At 36.6% G+C, this 24675-nt stretch overlaps 3 protein-coding genes and 1 non-coding gene across 5 annotated transcripts; 3 read left to right on the top strand and 1 right to left on the bottom strand.

Moving 5' to 3' along the window:
- The first annotated feature begins 6237 nt into the window (after window positions 1-6237).
- LOC105970236 (hydroxyproline-rich glycoprotein family protein) lies at window positions 6238-8796 on the top strand. Its single transcript, XM_088824192.1, has one exon. The coding sequence runs from the start codon at window positions 6461-6463 to the stop codon at window positions 8312-8314; it is 1854 nt and encodes a 617-aa protein (XP_088680318.1). The 5' UTR covers window positions 6238-6460; the 3' UTR covers window positions 8315-8796.
- Window positions 8797-9638: 842 nt separating this feature from the next.
- TRNAF-GAA (transfer RNA phenylalanine (anticodon GAA)) lies at window positions 9639-9711 on the top strand. The gene has a single exon. It is a non-coding gene; the product is annotated as a tRNA-Phe (tRNA).
- A 1386-nt stretch (window positions 9712-11097) lies between these two features.
- Window positions 11098-21076, top strand: LOC105976489 (myosin-17). Of its 2 annotated transcripts, none has more exons than XM_013001724.2 (39): window positions 11098-11671; window positions 12371-12499; window positions 12588-12731; window positions 12816-12961; window positions 13039-13195; window positions 13285-13343; window positions 13434-13593; window positions 13676-13825; window positions 13904-14040; window positions 14122-14268; window positions 14355-14456; window positions 14628-14685; window positions 14783-14884; window positions 14982-15019; window positions 15122-15248; window positions 15325-15495; window positions 15635-15766; window positions 15868-15977; window positions 16063-16123; window positions 16222-16399; window positions 16506-16711; window positions 16808-16927; window positions 17013-17111; window positions 17238-17459; window positions 17560-17699; window positions 17801-17918; window positions 17999-18049; window positions 18140-18220; window positions 18350-18520; window positions 18614-18769; window positions 18877-19083; window positions 19227-19361; window positions 19443-19513; window positions 19601-19700; window positions 19787-19843; window positions 19949-20005; window positions 20101-20181; window positions 20281-20363; window positions 20468-21076. In XM_013001724.2, exons 1-39 carry the CDS (start codon window positions 11669-11671, stop codon window positions 20589-20591), a joined length of 4590 nt encoding a protein of 1529 aa, XP_012857178.2. In that variant the 5' UTR covers window positions 11098-11668; the 3' UTR covers window positions 20592-21076. The 2 variants fall into 2 exon arrangements, with proteins under 2 accessions (XP_012857178.2, XP_088680460.1); XM_088824334.1 differs by having other exon boundaries at window positions 11156-11671; window positions 20101-20185.
- An 85-nt stretch (window positions 21077-21161) lies between these two features.
- LOC105976490 (glycerophosphocholine acyltransferase 1) lies at window positions 21162-23904 on the bottom strand. Its single transcript, XM_088824335.1, has 8 exons — window positions 23508-23904; window positions 23232-23318; window positions 22788-22845; window positions 22596-22696; window positions 22412-22507; window positions 22184-22277; window positions 21833-22070; window positions 21162-21734 (listed from the first exon to the last, which is right to left on the bottom strand). The coding sequence occupies exons 1-8, from the start codon at window positions 23595-23597 to the stop codon at window positions 21386-21388; spliced, it is 1113 nt and encodes a 370-aa protein (XP_088680461.1). The 5' UTR covers window positions 23598-23904; the 3' UTR covers window positions 21162-21385.
- Between the last annotated feature and the right edge of the window lie 771 nt (window positions 23905-24675).

The raw sequence follows: 24675 nt of genomic DNA, 5'->3' as shown, positions 1-24675 counted from the left end.
TTCCCACGGCTTATCATCATCAATCAATTATAATATTTTAATTAATTAGATAGCTATATATCAACCTTATTTAGCATATTTATAAATATACCCTTATACTTTTAATATTTAAACATTTTTCCTAAGTTCCGGTATACCCATTTTTGGCATTTTTGGGATATGTTGTTTCCTCGTATTGATGTTTTCATGTCCGTGTTATATATGCATGTTTAGTTACTTGATGTATGTGAATTAAACATATATTTGAATTTTACTTGGTGAATGATTCATAATAGAAAATTCGTTCACTTTCATCGCTTTATTGGACGAAATTTGAAATTATATAAAAAGAAGAAAAAAAAAAACATGTATTTACACACGTGTGGTTTAAGTTGTGTTGGGCCCCCGCAGGGATAGCACAAACTCCACATTGGTATGATATTGTCCAGACTGGGCCGGGCCCAACTGGTTTTGCTCTTGGGTTTCCCCAAAAGGCCTCATACCAATGGAGTTACTATCCACTCCTTATAAAGGATAGATCTTTCCCATATTTAACCGATGTGGGACATTGTTTGCACCTCAACAATCCTCCCCTCGAACAAAGTACCACATAGGTCGGACCACAAAGGACCACCGAGCCTCCCCTCAATTTGCGCCTGGGGCTCACACCATCTTTGTTACAGAGCGCACCGAGCCTCGAACAAAGGAACACCGAGCCTCCCACATGGAGCTCGTCGAGCCGCCTGCCATTTGCGCACCGGGAGCTCACCATTTTTGTTCGGCACCGAGGATTCGGGAATTTCACACAGATCACTGGGAGGCTCTAAAATGGCTGCTTAGATATTTGAAAGGTACTGTTAAAACTGGTTTGATGTTTTCAAAAGGTAAAACTGAAATTGAACTTTGTGGTTATGTGGATTCAAACTTTGCCAATGATAGGGACAATAGAAAATCTTCTACCTCCTATGTGTTCACCTTAAATGGTGCTTGTGTTAGTTGGAAATCTCAACTCCAACACATTGTTGCTCTGTCTACTACTGAATCTGAATATATAGCTGCTACTGAGGCTATTAAAGAAGCCATTTGGCTTAAAGGGCTGTTGTTGGAAGTTGATATGTTTAATTCCAAAGTGGTAGTATTTTCTGATAGTCAATCTGGCATTCAACTGTGTAAAAATCCTGTTTTTCATGATAGAACTAAACACATTGATGTGAAGTTCCATTTCATTAGGGATGTGGTTGAAAAAGGGATCATTGACCTTGAAAAAATCCCATCTGAGTTCAATCCAGCTGACATGGGAACTAAATGTCTGCCTTCTGAAAAATTCTGTTCTTGTTTGCAAAACTTGAACATTCTTTCAAAACCTTGACTTGTTGTGTGCTAGTTTGTAGTCTGTGTGACTTGATATTTATGCTTTCTTTGTGATTGCTTGTTTAAATCTTTTTCTGTGTGACTAAGATTGTGCTGTCTGTGTGATTGCATTACTGCATTTATTTTAAAGTGCAGATAAGTTGTATTCTGAGTGAATTCAACTTGATATACTTGTATGAACTATGTGCTCTTACTGGTATGTCAAAAATCAGCAATGATGACTTCCAAAATTTTTTGTAAATTTTCACTAATGATTCACATTTGGTCCAAGGTGGAGAATTGTTGGATTTTGGCCCAAATATGTTCTGGGCCATAAAGCCCAATTGCCATCATTTATATATACACCACCATTTGAGTTAAGCCCAAGTTATTATAAGTGAGTCCAGCCCATTTCAGAGTCAGATCCATCCGTTGGATCTCAGGCTTAATCTGGACCGTTCAGTACCTCACTTAAATAGCATTTTCTCTCTCTTCGTTTCTCTCACTCTGAAACCCTAAGTCTTACTCTCTCTTCTCCGCCGCTCCTGCTTCTGTCTTCTTTCTCCCTTGTACTGTCTTGACTGAGTTATGGCTGGAGGTCAAAGTGCACGGTACAGTGCTGACTTTGACCCTCCGGTACAGCCTTCACCGGCTCTCTTTGACTTCAGTCCCTATATATGTTGGCATGGAGGCTGGAAGAGGGTAAGACAGAGAAAAACCCTAATCAGACCTATATCCCTTCGTTTTTCTTCTTTGTGAGTTCAGAAATTGGGGTTTTGGTGAGTGGGTTAGCTTGAGTGCTTGATCTGTTCTTCCTTTGTGGTTTTCTGGGTATTTTAGGGTTTGAGTGTTGTGAGAGAGAAAGGAGATCTGTTCTCCTTGAGGTACTCTGGTGGTGTATATTTGGAAGTGTGAATCTCTGGTGTGAAATTGGAAGACTGAGCTGAAATCTCAATCTATTTGTTTTTCCAATTAATTTCATACCTTGTATTTCTTTCTTTCTTTCTTTTATATATTCATACCTATACATATATATGGCGGGCCCAACTGGTTTTGCTCTTGGGTTTCCCCAAAAGGACTCATACCAATGGAGTTACTATCCACTCCTTATAACCACATGGTTAGGTCTGGGCCATGGCTCTGATACCACTGTTGGGCCCCCGCCGGGATAGCACGAACTCCACGTTGGTATGATATTGTCCAAATTGGGCCGGGCCCAACTGGTTTTGCTCTTGGGTTTCCCCAAAAGGTTGCGCACCGGGAGCTCACCATTTTTGTTCGGCACCGATAGCACAAACTCCACATTGGTATGATATTGTCCAGACTGGGCCGGGCCTAACTGGTTTTGTTCTTGGGTTTCCCCAAAAGGCCTCATACCAATGGAGTTACTATCCACTCCTTATAAAGGATAGATCTTTCCCATATTTAACCGATGTGGGACATTGTTTGCACCTCAACAAGTTGTTCAATATCCAGGCCCCATTAGTGTGAAAGAATCTGAGCAAATTATTTCTTACGTAATCAGATCGTTTTTACTAGTGCTATGACAAGAAAATAAACTAGTCTAAATTTGGGGGGTGTATCTCTAATTAATTAACTTGATTAATTTAATTATTTTAATGATTAATGATTGGAGTGGAAATTTGAAATTCTCAAGTGAGGAAGGGGACAAAGGCCATCCAGCTGTTGAGGATACTTCGTGGGGGTTCATTTGTCTTTTTCCCAATCTTTCCCAATTTCACTTTATTTTTTATTCTTAAAAGGAAAAAGAAAATAAATTAAAATGGATGAACCTACTATTTGAGTATTTGTACGAGTAGTTGCAATTAACACATGAATAATTACCAAAGAAATGCTTCTATATTATATTTATTCTAAATTGAAATGCTTCTTATTCTTTCCCCTTTTCAATTTTTTTACAAAAAGAAAAAAAAAATATACATTTGATAAAATAGTATTTAATGTAAACCAATTCATATTGTATTTAATAAAAATAAATAAATGGTCAAATTCGTATCAAGGAGTCAACATTACGTGACGTGATAGAGTATGGTTACATGACAAGAAATATTTGAATTATAGTAAAGCTTTTGTTTGTAGAAGTAGACCGCAAATCAAAATCGTGGGACCTTTTCTTTTCTTTTCTTTTCTTCAAATTAAATTAAATGTGTTCAAAATGTATAAAATGGTAGGTTATATTTTCGATCGAAAGTGTGTGATGGGGCTAGAATGAGAGAAGTCCAACATTTATCCCGATAGATCTTAAAAAAAAGAGTGACGGGTAGGGGTTTTTTCGGTATTAGCGCTCCGATGATTAAGTGAGTCGAAATCGTGGAGAAATAATAGATGCGTATTTTAGTTTGTGTAACAAAAGTAGGGTGTATTTGGCATACGATTCTCTTTGTTTCCCGATTTAACAAGGTTGTATTTTTATTCTTTATGGTCAGGGTGGTGAGCTCTCCCTCTGTCTCTCGTCATACTCACACGCAGGTGTGATGTGATTACTCCGAGCTGCTTGTCTGCTAAAGAAGAATTGTTCCGTCCTTTACGAGGTGGGTCATTTCAAACGGGGAGGGCTCGTGGATGTTTTCGTCGCCTTTTAGATGTCAATTGGGCTTTTTTCTGGTCCATGTCACTTGTAGGTTTTGCGCATTTTCTTAATCACATCTGCCACATATGACTGTCCTATATGGGCTAGTGGTTGGCTTAGTGGGCTACGCGAGGTGGGCTTAGACTTTTTTTTGTAGAATTTTATTATTGGGATTTATTTTTCTACAGTTGAAAAATTGCTATTTGTAGTTCAAATTTAATGCTATTTGTATCTGAACGCTAAGACCAAGCGCCCAAACCGGGCGCGCATTCCCGAACCGGACGCCCAAATCGGGCGTTCACCAGCATTTTCCACACCCAAATGGGGGCGTGAAAAATACTAGTGAACGTCTGGTTTGGGCGTTCACCGAGCGCAATTTTGGAAAAAAACAGCCCTAAAAATCGATTTATAGGGCTGTTTGACATGAAATTACAACCGAAATTTTCTACCCAATGCAATAAAAATGTTTAGGAGTTGAAAAAACCTCAAAATTTCGGTGAATTTGGCTTGTTTTTGCATGAATTCGAATTGTTTTAATCTTTTTTTTTTAAATGATTCGATTTTGTGAAAAGTGAGTGGGAGAGGGTTTGTAGTGGGAGAAGTGCTTTTGGAATATAAACTGCAAATATCAAAGTTCTAACCCAAAAAACATTTCACAATATATTTGACAATATAAACGTAATGCAACTTTTGCTATGTACAATGAGCCAACACCTAATGATCATTGTGATTAGTTAATATTTGCAATATAATGGGGGCAAAAACGATTTTTCACAAGAAAATAGGCCAAAAGTAGGCTATGATAGTGCACCACTAAACCAACAAAAAGTAAAATTTAAAATTTTTGACCTTGCTATTTAAAAAACAAGAAAGCAAAACAACCCCAAAGAAACAAAAAGCTTTGGTTTTAGATCTTGGTAGATATTTATGTTCAAATGATATATAAATCTTTTGTAAATTCATACTCAAGTTGATGATTAAAGAGTGTTATAGCAAAAAATATTTTTGTAAATTCATATTATTGATTTTTCCTGTGTGATGCTATGAACATCGTTATGAATATGAAAAATTGCAGAAGTACCTGAAAATCAAGTTGCCGTTATTTTTTTTTAAACGAACCTTAAATAATATTGTATCGAAAAAATTGCCCTAAATGTATATATAACAATTCAATTCGACATTAATGAAAATAAAAACCTAAAAATCACACCTATTACTTAATACTTGGTGAGTTTTATTGCAAAATCCACACAACAAGCAAAAACAAGAATGGTGGTGGCTTTTGACAGCATTTGAACTTTGAAGATTTGTCACAAACTAAAGCTTCCACCGATTCGAAAAGTTTGATCAAAATGGAATTTTTCGATTAACTTAATGCAAAGTGAGATTAACTAATTAATTAATTAATTAATTAGGTTCATTATTAGAGGATTTGCAGGTAAAGAATGTGTGCAAACAAATAGTAGAAATAAAAAAAGTCATTTTCACTCCAACTTTTGGCAAAGTTGATGATGATGTAAAGGTGTGCATTGGTGTTTTTCTTTTTTATAGTTTTTATTTATTATTTATTTATTAATTGGGGTGCAAATAAATTAAAAGGGACACAGATTCAATCATTCCAACCACGCTCCAATCATATAACTCGTGAACTGATTATATTATATTATTATACATTAATTACTATTTAATGATTTTTGCATTTCCACATAATTAATTTCTAAATAAAAAAAAGTATAAGTTTGTATTTCTATGAATTTCATTTTTTTGCAATTTAAATAATTAAATAATAACTGTTATGCTGAAGCTCTGGTTACACCTACCAAAATATGTATATGGTGAATTATTGTTTTGTTGTGGATATTTTTTTCATATACAAATTAAATGAACGACTCTACTAATTTAATTTAATTTAATTTAATTTATTGAATAAAATCCGGGAGTATTTTATTATAAATCTTTTACCTACAAAATGGAAAATCAAATGAAGCAACCAATGTATCATTGACTAGCAATATTAAATATACCTATTTCGAGGAGATAAATAAACAATATATAAAAGCCCTATTTCAATATTCGCAGTTTCAAATTTATTGCTTTTGCATGAAATAGGGAGCACTAAAATTATTTTACGTGTTTTTTAAATTAAATTATATATATATATATATATATATATATATATATACATATATATATACACCAAACGTTATTGAGGGGGAAAAAAGAAAACCGAAATCTTTATTCAATCGACTATTTGAATGAACTTATTAATTATTTCCTAACAAACGCAAAATAAATAAATACACACTTGAATTAATCGACCCACTACATTAGTATTTTAATATTAAAACATAATTATTTTATACATATAACTGTCGTAAAGGTTATTTATGACAATTGAATTCAATTTATTTTCAGAACCTATGGGCTAAATAAACTATATACTATACTATATGTTGTGTCATTACATTGTTTGGTAAGTCCAACACTTCTCTCTACCAAAAAACAAAAGCTTTTTAATAAACCAACAACTCCCTCCGCCTCATGGAACCCGACGGAGACTCGGAGCCGCCGCCCTTTTGGTTCCGGCCCCCGACCGATCGCCGCCGTCGTCAGCCGTCTCCGCTCGTCAATCCGGTGGCTTTGATCTTGGCCATCCCGATTCTCATTCTATTGCTCCTATTTTTCATAGTTCCACCATTTGTCACGCACACTAATCAAATTCTCAAGCCTAATTCCGTTAAGAGGAGCTGGGATTCGTTCAACGTCTTGTTGGTGTTGTTTGCCGTTCTTTGCGGCGTTTTCGCGAGACGGAACGACGGAGCGCCGCCGTCTGACGATGGTGGTGTTCGTCGGCAAAACTCGGGTGGGGTTTCGAATGCTTCCTCCAGTTTTGTTAATAGGCCTATAACCACTAGCCAATCTGTTTCGACTTGGCTGGATTTTCCAGATCGGAATGTTAACGCTGCCGCCGCCGCCGGCGGCGGCAGGCTGAGGAGGAATGCTAGTTCTTATCCCGATCTAAGGCAGGAGTCTTTGTGGGAAAGTGAGGGTGGAAACAGGTCTAGGTTTTTTGATGATTTTGATGTGAATTTTTACCGGCCAACTCCGCCGCCGCCGGAAAAATTTGAACGCCGCCGCCCGAGGCGGAGTCATGAGATGGAGAGAGAAGAAGGTGAGACGACGGTTAGAGAAATTCCAGTGGACAAATTTGAAATTAGTTCAGCGCCGCCGGAGCCACCTAAATCACCGGCGGCCCCACTGCCCCCGCCGCCGCCGCCTTCTACGGTTGCTCCGAGGCGGAGACGATCTGTCCGAAGTGTTCCGCGTAGGGAGAACATTGAAAGGCGCAGCGACGATGCCGAAATCAGTGAAAATCGACGGTCGGCGCCACCTCCACCGCCGCCTCCACCACTCGCCGCCGTACCGGAAATTCAAATTTCGGAGGAAATAATTGAAAAAATTCCGCAGAAAAAGACTGTAACAACTAAAGAAATTGCCACAGCGATAGCTTCTTTGTACAACGGGAAGAGGAAGAGGAATAAGAGAGTGAAAAATAGAAATATCTACGATAGCGCCGCCGCCCAGAATTCATCTCCACCCTCCTCCGCCCTAGAACCACAATCAGCTGCACCACCAGCACCTCCACCGCCTCCACCGCCTCCGCCGCCTCCTCCTCCGCCATCTACGGTGCTGCAAAACCTGTTCAAAAAGAGCGGCAAAAGCAAACGTGTACATTCTGTACCAACCACCGCACCCCCACCCCCGCCGCCGCTGCCTCCGAACTCAATTTTCAACAATTTATTCAAAACAGGCAGCAGCAAAAGCAAGCGGTTCGAACAGTCAACATCATCCATCGCTCCACCACCGCCGCCACCTCCTCCTCCGCCCTCATCAATACTCAACTCTTTATTCAAAAACGGAGGCAAAAGCAGACGTTTCAGCAAAAACGCCATCACAAGTCCACCACCGGCCCCTCCACCACCACCACCACCAGAACCACCGCGTCGCCGCCAGATCAACACAGGAAAGCCTCCCCTTCCCACAAAACCTAGCGCACAGTACCACGAAAGCACAACCATCGCTCCGCCGTCGCCGCTGATCCCACTGCCACCACCTCCGCCGCCATTCAGAATGAAAGCAACCAAATTCATCGCACAAGGAGACTTCGTGAGGATCCACAGCGAGAATAGCTCCCGCTGCAGCTCGCCGGAGCCAGAAGACGCAGATGACGTCATGTCAGTCAAATCCGCCGACGGTATTGATTCAATCGGCGGGGGGCCCACAATCACGTGCCCTAGCCCCGACGTAAACACCAAGGCCGACAATTTCATAGCTCGGCTCCGAGATGAGTGGAGGCTTGAGAAGATGCACTCCATGAAAGATAAACGAATCTGACCCGAACCCGAACCCGAACCCGAACCCGTAAACCAACAAGATTCAGCTCAAATTAAACTGACCCCTCAATTATCTGATACGCTTGCTTGTTTTTTGTTTTTTTTTTCTACATTAATTTTGTTTTTTGGTCAATTTTATTTCTTTTACACATAGAGAAAATCATGATTACCAACATATGGTAAAAAAAAAAAAAAAAGTAGAGATTGTAGACGTGAAGTTTGGACAAAGATCAAATGATGTGTCTGTGGCTCCATTTCTGTTTTTTTTTTTATTTTAACTGGAGCCATTCCAACTGTAGAGGATTAATTAGGGATTTTGATACTATATAATATATATATATATATACATATTATTATTATTATTACTATTTGCTACTAAGTTTGGATTGTTTCAATTTGTCTGTATCTCTCAAGTGTACTTTCTGTACAGCGCAGTGTATTTATATATCATGTAATGATTTGAAAAGATTGTTTTTTGGAATATTTTCAATTTATATTTAGTTGATAATTATGTATAGTAGACTGTAGATATTACATTTGCATAAACATTGGGGGGAAAAAAGGATTATTGTGAAATGTTGCAAATAATTGTTAAGACAAATTAAATGGCAAGTATATTGGAGTTGGTTACAAGGTTTAATTAGTGTGAATGAATTTCAATGGTCCCTGATATTTCATTGGTCTATGCATTGATATTTGTTAGGGTAAATTACACGCACACCACTGAGGTATGCTTAAATAACTTTAAGGTACATGTGGTATCGATAATTACACTCTTCCCCTTGAAACGTAGTTAGATACTCTAACGGAATAATGCATTGGATACATTATTCCGATAGTGTTTCAATGGACTATTACTTTTAGTTAGTGGTGGAGATAACATAGAGTTATGGGTTGACATGGCTCCCCAATATTTCTTAAATCACCCATAACTCTTTGTTGTTTCCACCACTTCGTGAAACCAATAGTCCGTTAGAACTCTATCGTAGTAACGTATCCAATGCATTATATCATTATAGTTTATAACTACGTTTCAAGGGGTGAGTGTAATTATGGATACTACAAAGACCTTAAAGTTATTTAAATATACCTCAGGAGTGTGGGTGTAATTTACTCTATTTTGATATGATAAGTAGTTTTCATGAAATTGTGTGGACAGGTGGTTTTAAGAAGGCAATAAAACAATGTGAAGTGGACTTTATAACACACCAAAATTATGTTTGGACCCCTCAACGGCTCAACCTCTTCTCTTTTTTCATTTTTTCCTATCATTTTTAGGGAAATTTGGTGGATATGAATCTATAAGTTGTAAACAATTTCAACAAGCGGGGATAGCTCAGTTGGGAGAGCGTCAGACTGAAGATCTGAAGGTCGCGTGTTCGATCCACGCTCACCGCATTTTTTGTAATCATATATATATTTTTTGTGAGCATAGTTGATTTTTATTACATGTCATTTGTCAGTTTGTAGCCCAAAAATATAAAATTTGGGTCTTGGGATCATCGTTACTTGGGTCGCAAAAGTTTGTACTATGTTTGGACTTTGGACTATATTAGACTTAACTGGGCTACGATTGGCCCATTCTTATTATCCAAAATATTATTTAGTATATATATATTTTTTTGGGAATTACTGTTATGCAAAATTATCAAACATTGTGTTAATTAATAATAATAATAATAGTGAAAAGAAAATGATGTAGTAATTAAATTAGTTGTGATGTGAGTTGTCTGGTACGCCAAAAAGTTTTCAGCTTAAACTATTTATGCGCCAGCAAATGTGCGGCAGACATACACTTGTAATATATCCTATTTAATTATTGCAATTTAATACTCACTTTATACATTTTCCGTAATTACAAAACCAACCCTCTCAAGTTTTACTTTTTTTAACATGTGATCCTTACCCTTGATGAAATACATTATAATTTTAAACCGTAGATATATATAAATAACTATCTACTAAGAATATATATACATAAGTTTGTGTTATTATGTGTAGATCAATAGTGTAAAACTACATGATACTCCCTCTGTCTCATATTATATGTATTTTTAAAGAGTTTTTTTTGTCCCAAATTATTTGTCATTTTACATTTTCAATGAAGCATTAATTGCATTATTTTCAATTTTACCCTCAATCACTCCTAATTAATTAGTTGAGAGTCAATTAATGTCGAGGATATTTTTGTAATTTTATCTGTTTTTCCTATAATCTATGCACATTTATTGATTTTCTTAATATGTGCAAAACAACTCAAAACGACATTTAAATTGGGACGGAGGGAGTATATTGCAGCAAATGTATAGGTTGTACAACACCTTACTCGTATATGTGTATATTAATTTAAATTGCATATATAATATATACCTTGTGATTAAAAAAAAAGGTTAATAAACTTTTCTCGTTCAATGCAAAATATTATTTATGGTAATGTCGACATTATTACACATGCAATGTATTGTGTGAATTTTATTAGTATGCATTTAAGATTATTATTTCTCATTACTCAAATCCAAAGAATTTTAAATTTTCAAAATTCATTTGGAGCTATAGTTTTAAATCACTGTGTTTGGATTTCAAATTCATCCAATTTAAACCCATTTATAATCCTTCCATAAAAAGAAACATCATTAAATTTAAATTAAAAAAAAAACTCATTTGCGGGGGGGCATTTTCGTAACTTAAGAAATCCCAAACCCCGAAATTTGAGAAACAAAATACGCGCGTTATGCTATTAAAAACAGCCTCCCTAATGTCGGGGTTAGTGTAAAATGCGCTTTTACAATTAACATTGTTTTTTCTGTTTTTATTCGTGGGACTCCACGAACCATTCGCAGCTGTCCGAACCCAAAAATAAAAATAAAATAAAAAAGGAAAACCCAGAAAAATAAAACAAAACGTTTTAGACTTTAGAGAGAGAAAGCACCTACAAAAATACCTTAAAAGACCAGTCACACTGCCCAGCCAGCAATTTCTAGAGAGAGAAACAGATACGGCTACATTCTACAACAACAAATTCCACTTCACTTTTTTCCTTTCAATATACATAAATATATTCATACCAAATAATACAATATAATTTGTTCTTCTCTCTCCCTATTATTTTTCTTTTATTTTATTTAATTGGTGGAGGGGGTGGCGGAAAGTTGAAGCACCACAAAGAAGTTGAATTACATCATCGGAAGAAGAAAAGTCCGTTGAGTTTGCTTTTCTTATTCTTCTTATTCTCCTGCGGCGGCGGCGGGGAATTTTGGGAGGTGGCGCCGATCTGACTCAGTGAGTCAAAGCTCGGCCTTGCTTTTTGTCTTGATGAGTTAAAAGAACAGGGGATCGAATCTCGAACAGTTCAAATATGGTATGTTCTGCTGCCTCGGACGATCCAACTTCTTACCGTTTTCATGTGCTTTTACTGTTCAATGAATGACTACCTTTGATTTCGTTTTGACTCTGTGTTTTTTTTTTCTTCTTTCCTTCCCGAGTCAATTTTGTTCAATCAAGAATTCATGATGTTCATTTTTCCCCCCTTTCTTGATAATAATTTTTGTTTTTAATTTTTCTTGCAAACAACGTTAATGTCATTCGATCATGTCGGGGAAACATACGGGAAGTTGCATTGCGATTTATTTTAATGTAATTATTTCAATGAGGTCGGTTTTGTTTTTATTGCATCGATAAATGTTGATCGACATCGATTTGGATTCGTTACGGCCTTTTAGTGAAATAAATAATGCGAGCATCGGTTACTAATTCGGGTTCGACAATTGCTACATTGTTCTAGTTAATCACATTCCCCGAAAACTCGCGGAACATAGCGAATAAGGAACTATTTTGAATGGAGAACATGCATCGTATTTGAAAAACGGGAGTCGAAAAGTACTAAGCCTACACATTTCACACATTGACAATATCCACACGTTAATAGTTGTTATTCGTGCAAATTTAGGTTTAGCAGAGAATTTTGGTTCATCTATTTCTACGACCCCAAACGAGTGTTACTCTTTCGTAAATTTGTGGTGGCTAATGATTATTATTATTTTATTTTATTTTTTTGCAGACGTCACCAGTTAACATAATAGTAGGTTCTCATGTATGGGCTGAGGATCCAGTTTCGGCGTGGATTGACGGACAAGTAAACCGAATCGATGGCCAAAATGTTCATATTCAAACTACAAAAGGGAAAAAGGTGAATGCTGATTATGTACTATTTTTATTTATTCATTTATTTTTTTAATATTGTTTACTTACTAATGTTGTCGGCATTTGAATTGCAGATTGTCGCAAATATCTCGAAAGTGTTTCCGAAGGATACCGAAGCAGCACCTGGTGGTGTAGATGACATGACTAAGCTTTCGTATTTGCACGAACCTGGAGTTCTGCAAAACCTGGCTACTAGATATGAACTTAATGAAATTTATGTAAGAGATTTTTTTTCCTTCTTCTTTTATTGATTGAATTAACAAGAATCGATATCCTAATTAGTTAATGCAATCTTTTCTCAGACGTATACCGGGAATATTCTGATTGCAATAAACCCTTTTCAAAGATTACCTCATCTATACGATACACACATGATGGAACAATACAAAGGGGCTGGACTCGGAGAGCTGAGCCCCCACGTTTTTGCCATTGCAGATGTTGCCTACAGGTGAGTGATATTCTAGAACATGCCGAGTTATTTTTTTTTCCTCGGGTTTTTATTGTTTTTTTTTTTTTGGCAATTAGGGCTATGATGAATGAGGGGAAGAGCAACTCCATTTTGGTTAGTGGAGAAAGTGGTGCTGGCAAAACCGAAACTACGAAAATGCTTATGCGATATCTTGCACATTTGGGCGGTCGTACTGGTGTAGAAGGAAGAACTGTCGAACAACAAGTTCTAGAAGTAAGCATCCTTTGCAATTAAACTTTTTCGATCTTTTTTTTTTTGTGTCTCAGTTGATTTTTTATTCTTATTTTGGTAACGATCGACAGTCAAATCCAGTTCTCGAAGCATTTGGAAATGCCAAAACTGTGAGGAACAACAACTCCAGGTGAGCGACATTTTTTCATTTTCTTTCGAATTCGTTGTTTATATTTTGAGAAGTTAGATAAGTTTTTATTGATGTTTGCAAAATACGCAGTCGTTTCGGAAAATTCGTTGAAATCCAATTCGATAGAAGTGGGAGAATATCTGGAGCAGCCATTAGAACTTACTTACTAGAAAGATCTCGTGTCTGTCAAATATCGTATCCCGAGCGAAACTATCATTGCTTTTATCATCTATGCGCAGCACCTCCCGAGGTACATTCTTCGATTAATTCTAATAACTTCAACATATTTCCCATTTTTTAATTACTTGATAATTTTTCGATCTCTTTTGCAGGAAAGAGAGAAGTATAAGCTAGGCCCCCCAGAATCTTTTAGTTTTCTCAACCAATCAAAATGCTATAAACTAGACGGAGTAAGTGATGCCGAAGAATACCTTGCAACCAGAAGAGCTATGGATATAGTTGGAATCAGCGAATCAGACCAGGTTCGCCTTTCGATATATTCGACTTTATTATTTCGTAATTTTTTTTCCGTAACATTATATATCATGTTTATTTATCAGGATGCAATATTTAGGGTTGTTGCCTCAGTTCTTCATCTCGGAAACATCGAATTCAGTAAGGGGAAGGAGATCGATTCTTCTGGGATCAAGGATGACAAATCGAGGTTTCATCTGAATACAACTGCCGAATTACTCAAGTAGGCTATTGTCTTTTTCCTTTTTTTTTGGCATTTAAATGGATGTTTTTGTGATAAATTTAATTTAATTTAATTTAATAGGTGTGATCCAAAGAGCTTAGAAGATGCGATGATTAAGCGTGTGATGGTGACACCCGAGGAAGTTATTACAAGGACACTCGATCCGGAAGCTGCGTTGGGTAGCAGAGATGCTTTAGCAAAGACTATATATTCTCGGATGTTCGACTGGTAATTGACTAATTTGTTTCTGTAAATGTATGACTATGTTATTAAGACCATTTCATGTTAACTCCTATATTGTGTATTGTTCCTAGGATTGTGCAAAAAATAAATAATTCCATTGGGCAGGATCCAAACTCGAAAGCGATAATTGGAGTTCTCGACATTTACGGGTTTGAAAGTTTTAAGCACAACAGGCAAGCTCTCTTCCCTAGAAATCTCGATATATATGTGTGTACATATATATATATATATATATATATATATATATATATATATATATATATATATATATATATATATATATATATATATATATATATATATATGTTTCCCTGACATTCTTAGTTCTTACAATGTTTTAACAGTTTCGAGCAGTTCTGTATCAATTTTACCAATGAAAAACTGCAGCAACATTTTAACCAGGTCATTAATTTTCCTTCGAAGTCGTGATTTTTCGAATTCCACGTATCGACTTGATGTACTAATTGGAGTTTTTTTTTTTAAACTTTCGTAATTTCAGCATGTTTTTAAAATGGAACAAGAAGACTATGAAAAAGAAGAGATAAACTGGAGCTACATCGAGTTTGTCGATAACCAAGATGTTCTTGATCTAATTGAGAAGGTCTGACTAAATGAGTATCATTTAAGTTGTGTTTCGTTTTTGTCTGTCGTATTCTGTCACTAGAACTACTGATTTAATTTTTTAATTTTTTTTGCAGAAACCGGGAGGAATAATTGCATTACTAGACGAAGCTTGGTATTCATTCCATCTTTATACTCATTTACTCCTTACATATTTCATCGTTCTTTGTATATTTTCTAGTGTTTTTCATCGCTAACACTTACCGTTTCTTGGCAGTATGTTTCCGAAATCTACCCACGAGACATTTGCTCAGAAGTTGTATCAGACGTTTGGAAAAAATAAGCGCTTTATCAAACCGAAGCTTTCTCGCACCAATTTCACTATAGCTCACTATGCCGGGGAGGTAATTAATGTACATTTAATTTTGAAATGTCGGATTCCGTAAAAATATACTAAAAAATAATCGTCGGTTGTTGCAGGTAACTTATCTGGCAGATTTGTTCCTCGATAAGAACAAAGATTACGTAGTGGCAGAACATCAAGATTTATTAACAGCTTCAAAGTGTTCCTTTGTAGCTAGTTTGTTTCCTGCTCTACCTGAAGACTCATCTAAATCCTCGAAATTTTCTTCCATAGGATCACGCTTTAAGGTTCTTTTGCATTCTCTTTACTTCCGAAACCCCCCGATTTAAATGCCGTTTCATCTCTGCTGGTAATAATTTTATATGCTATACAAATACTGTGAACGCCGTGTGAACAAGAAAAAGGATATTCTTTGTTTGCTTGCAGCTACAACTGCAATCTTTAATGGAAACGTTAAGTCACACAGAACCTCACTACATCAGATGCGTGAAGCCGAATAATGTTCTCAAGCCCGCCATTTTCGAGAGTGAAAATGTAATTCAGCAACTGCGATGTGGTGTAAGTAATTTCAACCCTAGTCAGCACAGTTTGACTTTTGTAGCTTCTGTCAATCTCTCCCCATGTTTAAAGTGTGGTAATAAATTTCATTTTTATTACAGGGTGTTCTAGAAGCTATCAGAATTAGCTGTGCTGGATACCCCACAAGACGTACATTTGACGAATTTCTTCTCCGATTTGGCCTTCTTGCTCCTGAAGCATTGGAAGGAAAGTAAGTCTTTTTCTATATCTTATTTAATTTTTTTTTTTGTATCTTAAAAATCATCTGTATTAATTGACAATAACTTGCCCTGCAGCTCCGATGACAAGGTTGCATGTCAGTTGATTCTGGACAGAATGGGGTTAAAGGGCTATCAGGTATAATTTTACCCGAATACCTTATTTTTTTCGTTAAATGATACTGTAGGATTATTTAATTACGTAAATAATTACTATATTATGCCTGGTTTTTGCAGTTAGGTAAGACGAAAGTGTTCTTACGAGCTGGTCAGATGGCTGAGCTGGACACAAGGAGATCAGAGGTTCTTGGGAATGCAGCCAGAACTATTCAAAGGCAGATTCGTACTTACATTGCTCGTAAAGAGTTTGTTTCTTTGCGCTATGCGGCTATTAAATTGCAATCTTGTTGGCGAGGTAACTCTAATTTAGTAATTTTCAGATTAATGCTCTACTTATTTAAGATGAAAGAAGTATTTATGAGGAAGCATTTAATTTTTTTTTTCTTATAATAATTGTGCAGCTATATCTGCTTGCGAATTTTATGCGGAATTGAGACGTGAATCTGCCAGTCTGAAAATCCAGAAGAACTTCAGGCGTTACATTGCTCGAAAATCGTACCTGACTTTGCAGGATTCTGCTGTAAGAGTCCAGGCTGGCATGAGAGCAATGATTGCTCGTACTGAATTCAGATTCAGAAAGCAGACTAAGGCTTCGATCAAGATTCAGGTTAATACTGAAATAGTCCGTCAAAAAAAAAAAAGAATAAAAAAAAAATGATACACCAGAAGAATTATGTGATTTCATTGTTGACTATTTGTGCAGGCTCAATGGCGTGGTCACAGAGAATATTCTTATTACAAGAATCTCCAGAAGGCTGCTGTTGTTACACAGTGTGGTTGGAGGGGGCGTGTGGCTCGGAGAGAGCTTCGGATGCTCAAATCGGTCTGCTATATATACATATGTTCCTTGTCTGAAAATAGGTTTATCTATGAACTTTTGCATGACAATTTGCTTATTATTGTGACAGGCTGCAAGAGAAACAGGGGCACTAAAAGAAGCCAAAGATAAGCTCGAAAAGAAAGTAGAGGAGCTTACGTGGCGTGTGCAGTTCGAGAAGCGGTTAAGGGTAATTAATTCATTCATCAATTTTCGTGGACGTTTTTTAAATACGATCCTTCCTATTAATGCACTGAAATTTGACTGCCGTTTTTTGTTTTTTTTTTTCTTTCTTTTCTCTTTTTGTCGAGTGCAGACTGAGTTGGAGGAAACGAAATCGCAAGAAATTGCGAAATTACAGGAGGCATTGCACTCGATGCAAATACAGGTAGAAGAAGCAAATGCTAGAGTCGTAAAAGAACAAGAACTAGCACGGAAAGCAATCGAAGAAGCTCCTCCAATCATTAAAGAAACCCCGGTTTTGGTTCAAGACACTGCAAAGATCGATGCATTATCAGCCGAGGTAGAGAATCTTAAGGTAAGAGTGTACGCCGAACGAATCTATTAACAAATATTGTATCGTATTTAGTGAATGCGACAGTGACCAATAAGCTTCATCGTTATTATTTTTTTTACAGGCTTCACTGCTATCAGAAAAATTGACTGCGGAAGAGGCGAAGAAAGCATGTTCCGATGCAGAGGCTAGAAATACGGATTTGGCTAAAAAACTCGAAGAAGCAGGATCGAAAGTGGATCAGCTTCAAGATTCCGTACAGAGGTAATTTAACTGTAAAACATTGCTTTCGTATTTAACTTATCATGTACTATTATTATGTTTTTCAAAATCGTAACCCCTTTTTTTTTTTTTAAATATACCAGGCTTGAAGAGAAGCTATCGAATTCCGAGTCGGAAAATCAAGTACTCCGACAACAAGCTCTGACAATGTCACCTACAGGGAAGGCTATATCTGCTCGATCTAGGACAATGATTGTTCAGGTACTGATATTTTTAAATATTTTAATCATATTGGTTCGTGTTAGAGATATTCTTATCTTCCCCGATGATATCTATTACAGAGAACTCCGGATAACGGAAATATTCTCAGTGGAGAAACGAAGACCAACAATGTAAGGGTACATTATTTTTTCGTAATCTATATCAATGTACTAAAGGGCTCGTAAATGTGACGAGTGCTCACTAATTATTGTTTGTCACAGGACTTGACCCTTGCTATTGTGAATCCCAAGGAGCCCGAATCCGAGGAAAAACCCCAGAAGTCTCTTAATGAAAAGCAGCAAGTACGTGTTTATATATGTGTGTGTGTGTGTGTGTGTGTGTGTGTGTGTGTGTGTGTGTGTGTGTGTGTGTGTGTGTGTGTGTGTGTGACATGTTTGTTTGTTTGTCCTAAAACTATGTTGTCTTGACAGGACAACCAGGATCTGTTGATAAAGTGCATCTCACAAGATTTGGGATTTTCTGGCGGTAAACCTGTGGCGGCGTGTATTATTTACAAATGCCTTCTTCACTGGAGGTCGTTTGAGGTTGAAAGGACCACCGTGTTTGACCGTATAATTCAAACCATATCTTCGTCCATAGAGGTAACAAATCCAATCAAGCGTCGCCTACTCTTTTGGCAAATGCATTTTGCATCCTCAAAAAAAAATGCTAATTTCATAGAATTTCTGTCCTAGGTTGCCGATAACAACGATGTTTTAGCATACTGGCTATGTAATACATCCACATTGCTAATGCTTTTACAACACACACTCAAAGCAAGCGGTGCAGCTAGCTTGACCCCACAAAGGCGAAGATCTTCATCAGCTTCTCTTTTCGGAAGGATGTCTCAAGTATATACATACACACATATATAGATACATGCATGTATATATATTGCTACCATGTTTTGTTAAATTTGTTTAATTTAATTTATACCCGGTTTATTTTATTTTTGAAGGGATTGAGAGCGACCCCTCAAAGTGCTGGACTTCCGTTTCTCAATGGACGAACGCTTGGTAGACTCGATGATTTAAGGCAAGTTGAGGCGAAATATCCTGCTTTGTTGTTCAAGCAGCAACTTACTGCTTTCTTGGAGAAAATATACGGAATGATTAGAGACAATCTAAAGAAAGAGATTTCCCCTTTGCTCGGTTTATGCATCCAAGTAAGTAATAATATATATATATATATATATATATATATATATATATATATATATATATATATATATATATATATAATCTTGAGCATGCTTTTAAATTGCTTTATTTATTTTATTTGGCTGAAACAACTGCTTATTAAATGCAGGCACCGCGAACGTCTCGTTCGAGTTTAGTGAAAGGGCGTCCGCATAATGCCGTTGCTCAACAAGCCCTAATTGCTCATTGGCAGAGCATTGTAAGAAGCCTAGATGCTTACTCGAAGACGATGAAAGCAAACTATGTAAGAACAAAATTTTGCTTTTGTTATTTTTTTCAATAAAAGTTTCTTTTTTGGCTCGTCTCATTTGTGGTGTCATTACAGGTACCTGCTTTCCTTGTCCGGAAGATTTTCACTCAAATGTTCTCGTTTATCAATGTCCAATTATTCAACAGGTAAGTCCGTCTTTCTAGGACTCTTGAATTACGTATTACGGGAAACATTTTCAGACGCCGTATTAACTTTTTACCGACTTTTTTCAGTCTTCTTTTACGACGCGAGTGCTGCTCATTCAGTAATGGGGAGTATGTAAAAGCTGGGCTGGCTGAATTGGAACAATGGTGTCTTTTTGCAACTGAGGAAGTAAGATTTTGTTTCATAGGTTTCCGTTTTCTTTTTTTCCCTTGCCTAAACTAATTACCGAAACCGACACTTTCCTGTAATAACAGTATGCAGGATCAGCTTGGGATGAACTGAAGCATATCAGACAGGCAGTTGGGTTCTTGGTAAGAATCAGACACACCCTTGTCCACTTCCATCGATTTCCTTTTTTTTTTTTCCTTTTTTTTTGTCTGAAAATTTTCATTATTTGGACTCTCCTGTATTGAAAGGTTATACATCAAAAGCCCAAGAAGACCTTAAATGAAATAACAAACGAACTCTGTCCGGTGAGTTAAACTTTTTCTTTTTTTGCACCATCTTTTTATTTAATTTATTTTTTCCTCGTTGATTTTTATAACAAACAATTTTGTCGTTTTTGCAGGTGCTTAGCATACAGCAAATATACAGGATAAGTACAATGTATTGGGACGACATATACGGCACTCATAGTGTTTCTTCAGATGTAAGTCAGTTCTTAAAACTCGAATCTTTTTCATCCTTACAAGTTTCTCGACTTTGTACATAGACATATATGTTTCTTTATTTATTTTTATTTCGTCAGGTCATTTCAAGTATTCGAGTCATGATGACAGAGGACTCGAGCAACGGAGTGAGCAGTTCATTTCTGTTAGACGACGACTCAAGGTAAGAACATGCTCTTCATTATTACCTGAAGTTTGTGTCCTAAACGAGGATTTTACACGAGTACTTCAAAACACATTTTGTATTTACCAAAATGCCATTTGCAGCATTCCATTCTCTGTCGATGACATCTCCAAATCCATGCAAACAGTAGATGTGGCCGATGTGGAACCACCCCCTTTAATACGTGAAAATTCAGGCTTCGTATTTTTACATCAACGAGCCGATTGATGACGGTGATGATGATGTCATCACAAAGTTTCGTCACAACCATTTCCCTCTGCCAGATATGTGTGCATAATCGTAGATTTATTTATTTTTTATACGGCAGTGTTATTTGTATATTTTTCATTATTATTATTCGCATGCGCCGAAGTCATTAGATGTGTGGGTTAGTTGGATTTTTTTCTTTCCTCCCGGGGAGTTTTCAACGAGAGGCGGGCATTGTTAGATGATCATATGGAAGGGTTTAGGCATATGCATTGTTTTTTTTTTTTGAATAGTTGATTTGCCATGTGTTTTTTTGAGTGTATAGTGATAGGAATTTGGGGATTTAGGTATTTATTTGTTGTATTTTTTTTTAATTTAATTTAATTTTTTTTTTGGGGAATTTTGATGCATATATGAGTGTCCACACAACATTGTGTATATGTAAAAAAGACATGTTGATTTATTCATTTGTTTTATGGTCTTGTGTAAACAAGACTTGTTTGCAATGTTGATTTACGTTTATGTAGTTTATATTGTTGGTAAAAAAATATTAAAAAAAGATTTAAGCATTTAAGCGATTTCTAGCAAGTATTTATCAAGAAATGAAAAGATTATGGAGTATACATTTAGCATTTTATTGGGCCTATTTTACACTATTTTGCCAGGCTGGTCGGTCAATTTCTTTAGCCCATTTGACACTATTTTGCCGGGCTGCTGGAAATGAATTAAATCAACCATAACAAGTTCTCTCATTACAATCTTAGAAAACACACACACACACACACACACACACACACACACGAGTTTCAAAAATCCTAGGATTCCACTACCTCAGAAGATTTATCTGCTTCGACGAGATTTTGTACCTGTGTTCGATCCTGAATCGGGTGCATCTCCATTTTCTTCTTCTCTTTAAGAATAACTTGCTTCGGCATAACCTCGAGCAGGAAATTCCCACCATTCCACACGGCTGCAGAAACTTTAAGCATCTGAAAAATCACATGCAATTCATACGACAAGAATATCGGTACCGTAAGAGCCGTAGTTGCTAGTGTGAACATAGCTTGTAGCACCGTATACATAAACAACCGATTTTGATCCCCCAACAATCCACTCAATCTCCACCACATGTTATTTGCTTTCTGCGCTTTCTTCGAAAGTTCCCTATCACATACATAAATCCCAGAAGAAAAAATTAAGTTAGAAAAAGTCGGGAGTACAGAGAAGAATAGAAGGGATTAATTATGAGATGAAATAAAAACCTGTAGGAAGTCATAACTTCCGGATCACGAAGTAATCGTTGTCTACGAAGTACGTAAACAACGAGGAAATAAAGAAGCTGCCAAATACTGTAAACGACTAAAGGAACAATAAACAGCCATGTCCAGAGATAAGATTTGTTTTCGGTGTAAGGCCATGATTCTCTACTGATGGTTCCCTCGGAATGCATGGCTGCGAAATATACCGGGTCCCACCATCGAATTGTGAAGAAAACTAACCCTGAAAATAAACCATTATTCGTATTTACTACGCTCGAATTGATTGAAGGAATACACAATAAATTTCTCTCGTCGAATTTCGGAATGAGCAAAAGGAGCGACCCCGATCCTTACCGGGCAAGAGATGTATGAATACACTAACTATTTTGTCCATGGAATTGAAAACTAAGCTGCAGCGCCAAACGATTAGTGCCCATGCCAACGGCCCCTGCAATAATAATTATAAAAATAAAAAATCATGTTATTCGACTTGGAAGATTAAAGAATACACACACACACACACACACACACACATATATATATAATAATAAAAATCAATGGTCCGGTTGATTAGTGTATTACCTCTGCAAACGAGAAGCAAACCATGAAAAGCTTCTCGTTTCTCGGATAAAAAAGCAGCATGATCAAGAAGATGGTGTTGGCGTAGTAACAAAAGTCCTGTGCGACAAGAAAATTCAAGTTGGTCCATCGAAAAACTATTGTCTGCCAATACGAATGGATTTTGTATCGAGAGGTGGAAACTTACGAGAAGATAATAATGCCATTTCTTGTATCGGTAGTATATCCAACGAAGGGGAACAAAGATTACGTAAAACAAACAATATAGATATCGAACATCATGCGGCCCTGATTAAACAAAACACGATATTATAAGCAATCTGTAATAATAGAGACAAAATTGTAATGCAAAGAGATGTATGTATGTTGTAGAACTCACTTGCACCCAAAACAAAGCAAAATCCTCCGAAGCCCAGAACCCCCATCAAGTGTGTCACCTACATACGAAACTCATCGAAAAAAATACTATTTTATGCAAAATTCACTGCAGATTAACTAACAGTAATTTAACATTATCTTCCTTTTCCCTGTATATGTTAAATATCCTAATCCCCAGAAATAAAGAGATATACATATATATATAGATACACATATTACCACTAGCGGAGCCAATATTACCACTAGCGGAGCCAGAATTTTAAGTTTAAGTTTGCGGGGTGGGGTCCGAATGCATTAAAAATTTTATGAGGGGGGCCAATAATGCTAAATACTCATGATTTTTTCTTTTAAATCTTTACATAAAAAAAAGGGATTCGATAATTGTTGGGGGGCCATGGCCCCCTATGTTAGCTCAGCCACTGCATATTACATATATGGCCATTACCTTGTTAATGAATCTTTCGTGTTCTTCGGCCTGTTTGGCGATCTTAACGGCTTGTTTGGACAGCATCTCCTTTGTCTGAGCCACTTTCTGCCCAAAAACCAAAAATTAAAAAATCACCAAAAAAATCATGAAAACATCCAAAACACAAACCCAACCCACATAAATTTCAATCCTTTTTTTCTTTCCCAAGCATATTTCTCTAATAGGCACAAAATTAAAAAATAAAAAAAAAAAAGAAAAAAAGAAAAAAAAAAAGAAAAGAAAGAAACATCGTACCTCGGATCGATCCTTGAACCTTAATTTAAGCTTGACATTTGAATCGCCGTTGAAATCATCCAACTCAAGGGTTTCTTCACTAGTTGCCATTTTTCCTCTGTTTCAATTCCTATGATTCTGCCTCAAGAAGTTTGCGCTCTCTCTCACTCTCTCTCTCTCTCTCTCTCTCTGCGGGGAAGGAATTTCAAGAAAAGGTGGTCGGGGTGCGGTTTTTGGTTCAATATAATAATGATTTCTTGCTTGTTAAGACAAAAATGGGATTTTTCTTCTGGGATGCCTTTATTTCGTTATAATCGTACACGTGGCAACAAGCGACAGTCTTCTTCTTCTTCATCTTCTGATATTCTCTTTTCTTTTCAGCTTACAAAATTGAAATCAGTTTTATTGGTGAAGTTACGTGGAACAATATTCTTAGAGCAGCTGTCCTTATTTGTCCCAACGGTGTCGTAAAGCCCACACTCGAAGCTTCTTTGTCCCATTTCTTAATTCTTATCCCAAAACGGTGACGTAATTTAGTATTACGCTAGTCAATATATTTTATTTTATTTTTATTTTTTCTTTGACAAGGCATTAAGCAAAATGGGAAATTAGAGAAAAAAAAAACTATCTATGAAATATAGGAAATATAGTTAAGGAAACACCCATTTCTAAAAATAATTAGAAAAAACTTTTTTAGCTAATGTTCCACTCATGTGATATTTTTATAATTTCAAGACTACCTTTAGTTGTCTATAATACTCTTTCAAAACTCTAATTTCATTTTTAATTTTTCATTCTGCCTCTTTTAGGTTTCTAGCTTTTCTCTCTTCTCTGTTTTTCTTTTTTCCTATGTTTTTTCCGGCAATCTTCTCCGCTGGTGCCGCCGACGTCGCTGGAAGATGGAGAAAGAAAGAATATTAGAAGAGGAAGCACCCATCAAACATTATAAATGATTTTGATAGTGATTCTGAATTCGAATGCTAGAATTGCTACTTCGGCGGCGTAAAGAGGTAAAATTGTCGATTTGTTGCCAGAATCGGATTTTGATGGGTGGTGGTTTTGCTTTGGTTGGTGGTGCGAGTTGTGATTTTATTTATTTATTTGTAATAAAAAAAACCGTCATAAAATCAAAGTAAGGTGGTGATGGTGTGTTGTGGCGGCGGTGTGGTGACGATGTGGTGACGATGTG

Source organism: Erythranthe guttata, chromosome 10 (genome assembly GCF_056151865.1).
Source record: "Erythranthe guttata isolate IM_541 chromosome 10, IM_541, whole genome shotgun sequence".
NCBI classification, from domain to species: Eukaryota; Viridiplantae; Streptophyta; class Magnoliopsida; order Lamiales; family Phrymaceae; genus Erythranthe; species Erythranthe guttata.
Note: the sequence above shows the minus strand (reverse complement) of the source record. Positions and strands in the feature narration are given on the sequence as shown.

Excerpts from the sequence above, each read along its gene's own strand:
- LOC105970236 (XM_088824192.1), top strand. The coding sequence starts at position 6,461 with ATGGAACCCGACGGAGACTCGGAGCCGCCGCCCTTTTGGTTCCGGCCC.
- LOC105976489 (XM_013001724.2), top strand. Across the intron at positions 17,460-17,559 it reads CCGAGGTAGAGAATCTTAAG|GCTTCACTGCTATCAGAAAA; the intron begins GTAAGAGTGTAC and ends TTTTTTTTACAG. Across the intron at positions 19,362-19,442 it reads AGACGATGAAAGCAAACTAT|GTACCTGCTTTCCTTGTCCG; the intron begins GTAAGAACAAAA and ends GTGTCATTACAG.
- LOC105976490 (XM_088824335.1), bottom strand. The coding sequence starts at position 23,597 with ATGGCAACTAGTGAAGAAACCCTTGAGTTGGATGATTTCAACGGCGAT. Across the intron at positions 22,697-22,787 it reads TTGCTTTGTTTTGGGTGCAA|GGCCGCATGATGTTCGATAT; the intron begins GTGAGTTCTACA and ends TTGTTTAATCAG. Across the intron at positions 22,278-22,411 it reads TTTGCTTCTCGTTTGCAGAG|GGGCCGTTGGCATGGGCACT; the intron begins GTAATACACTAA and ends TTATTATTGCAG.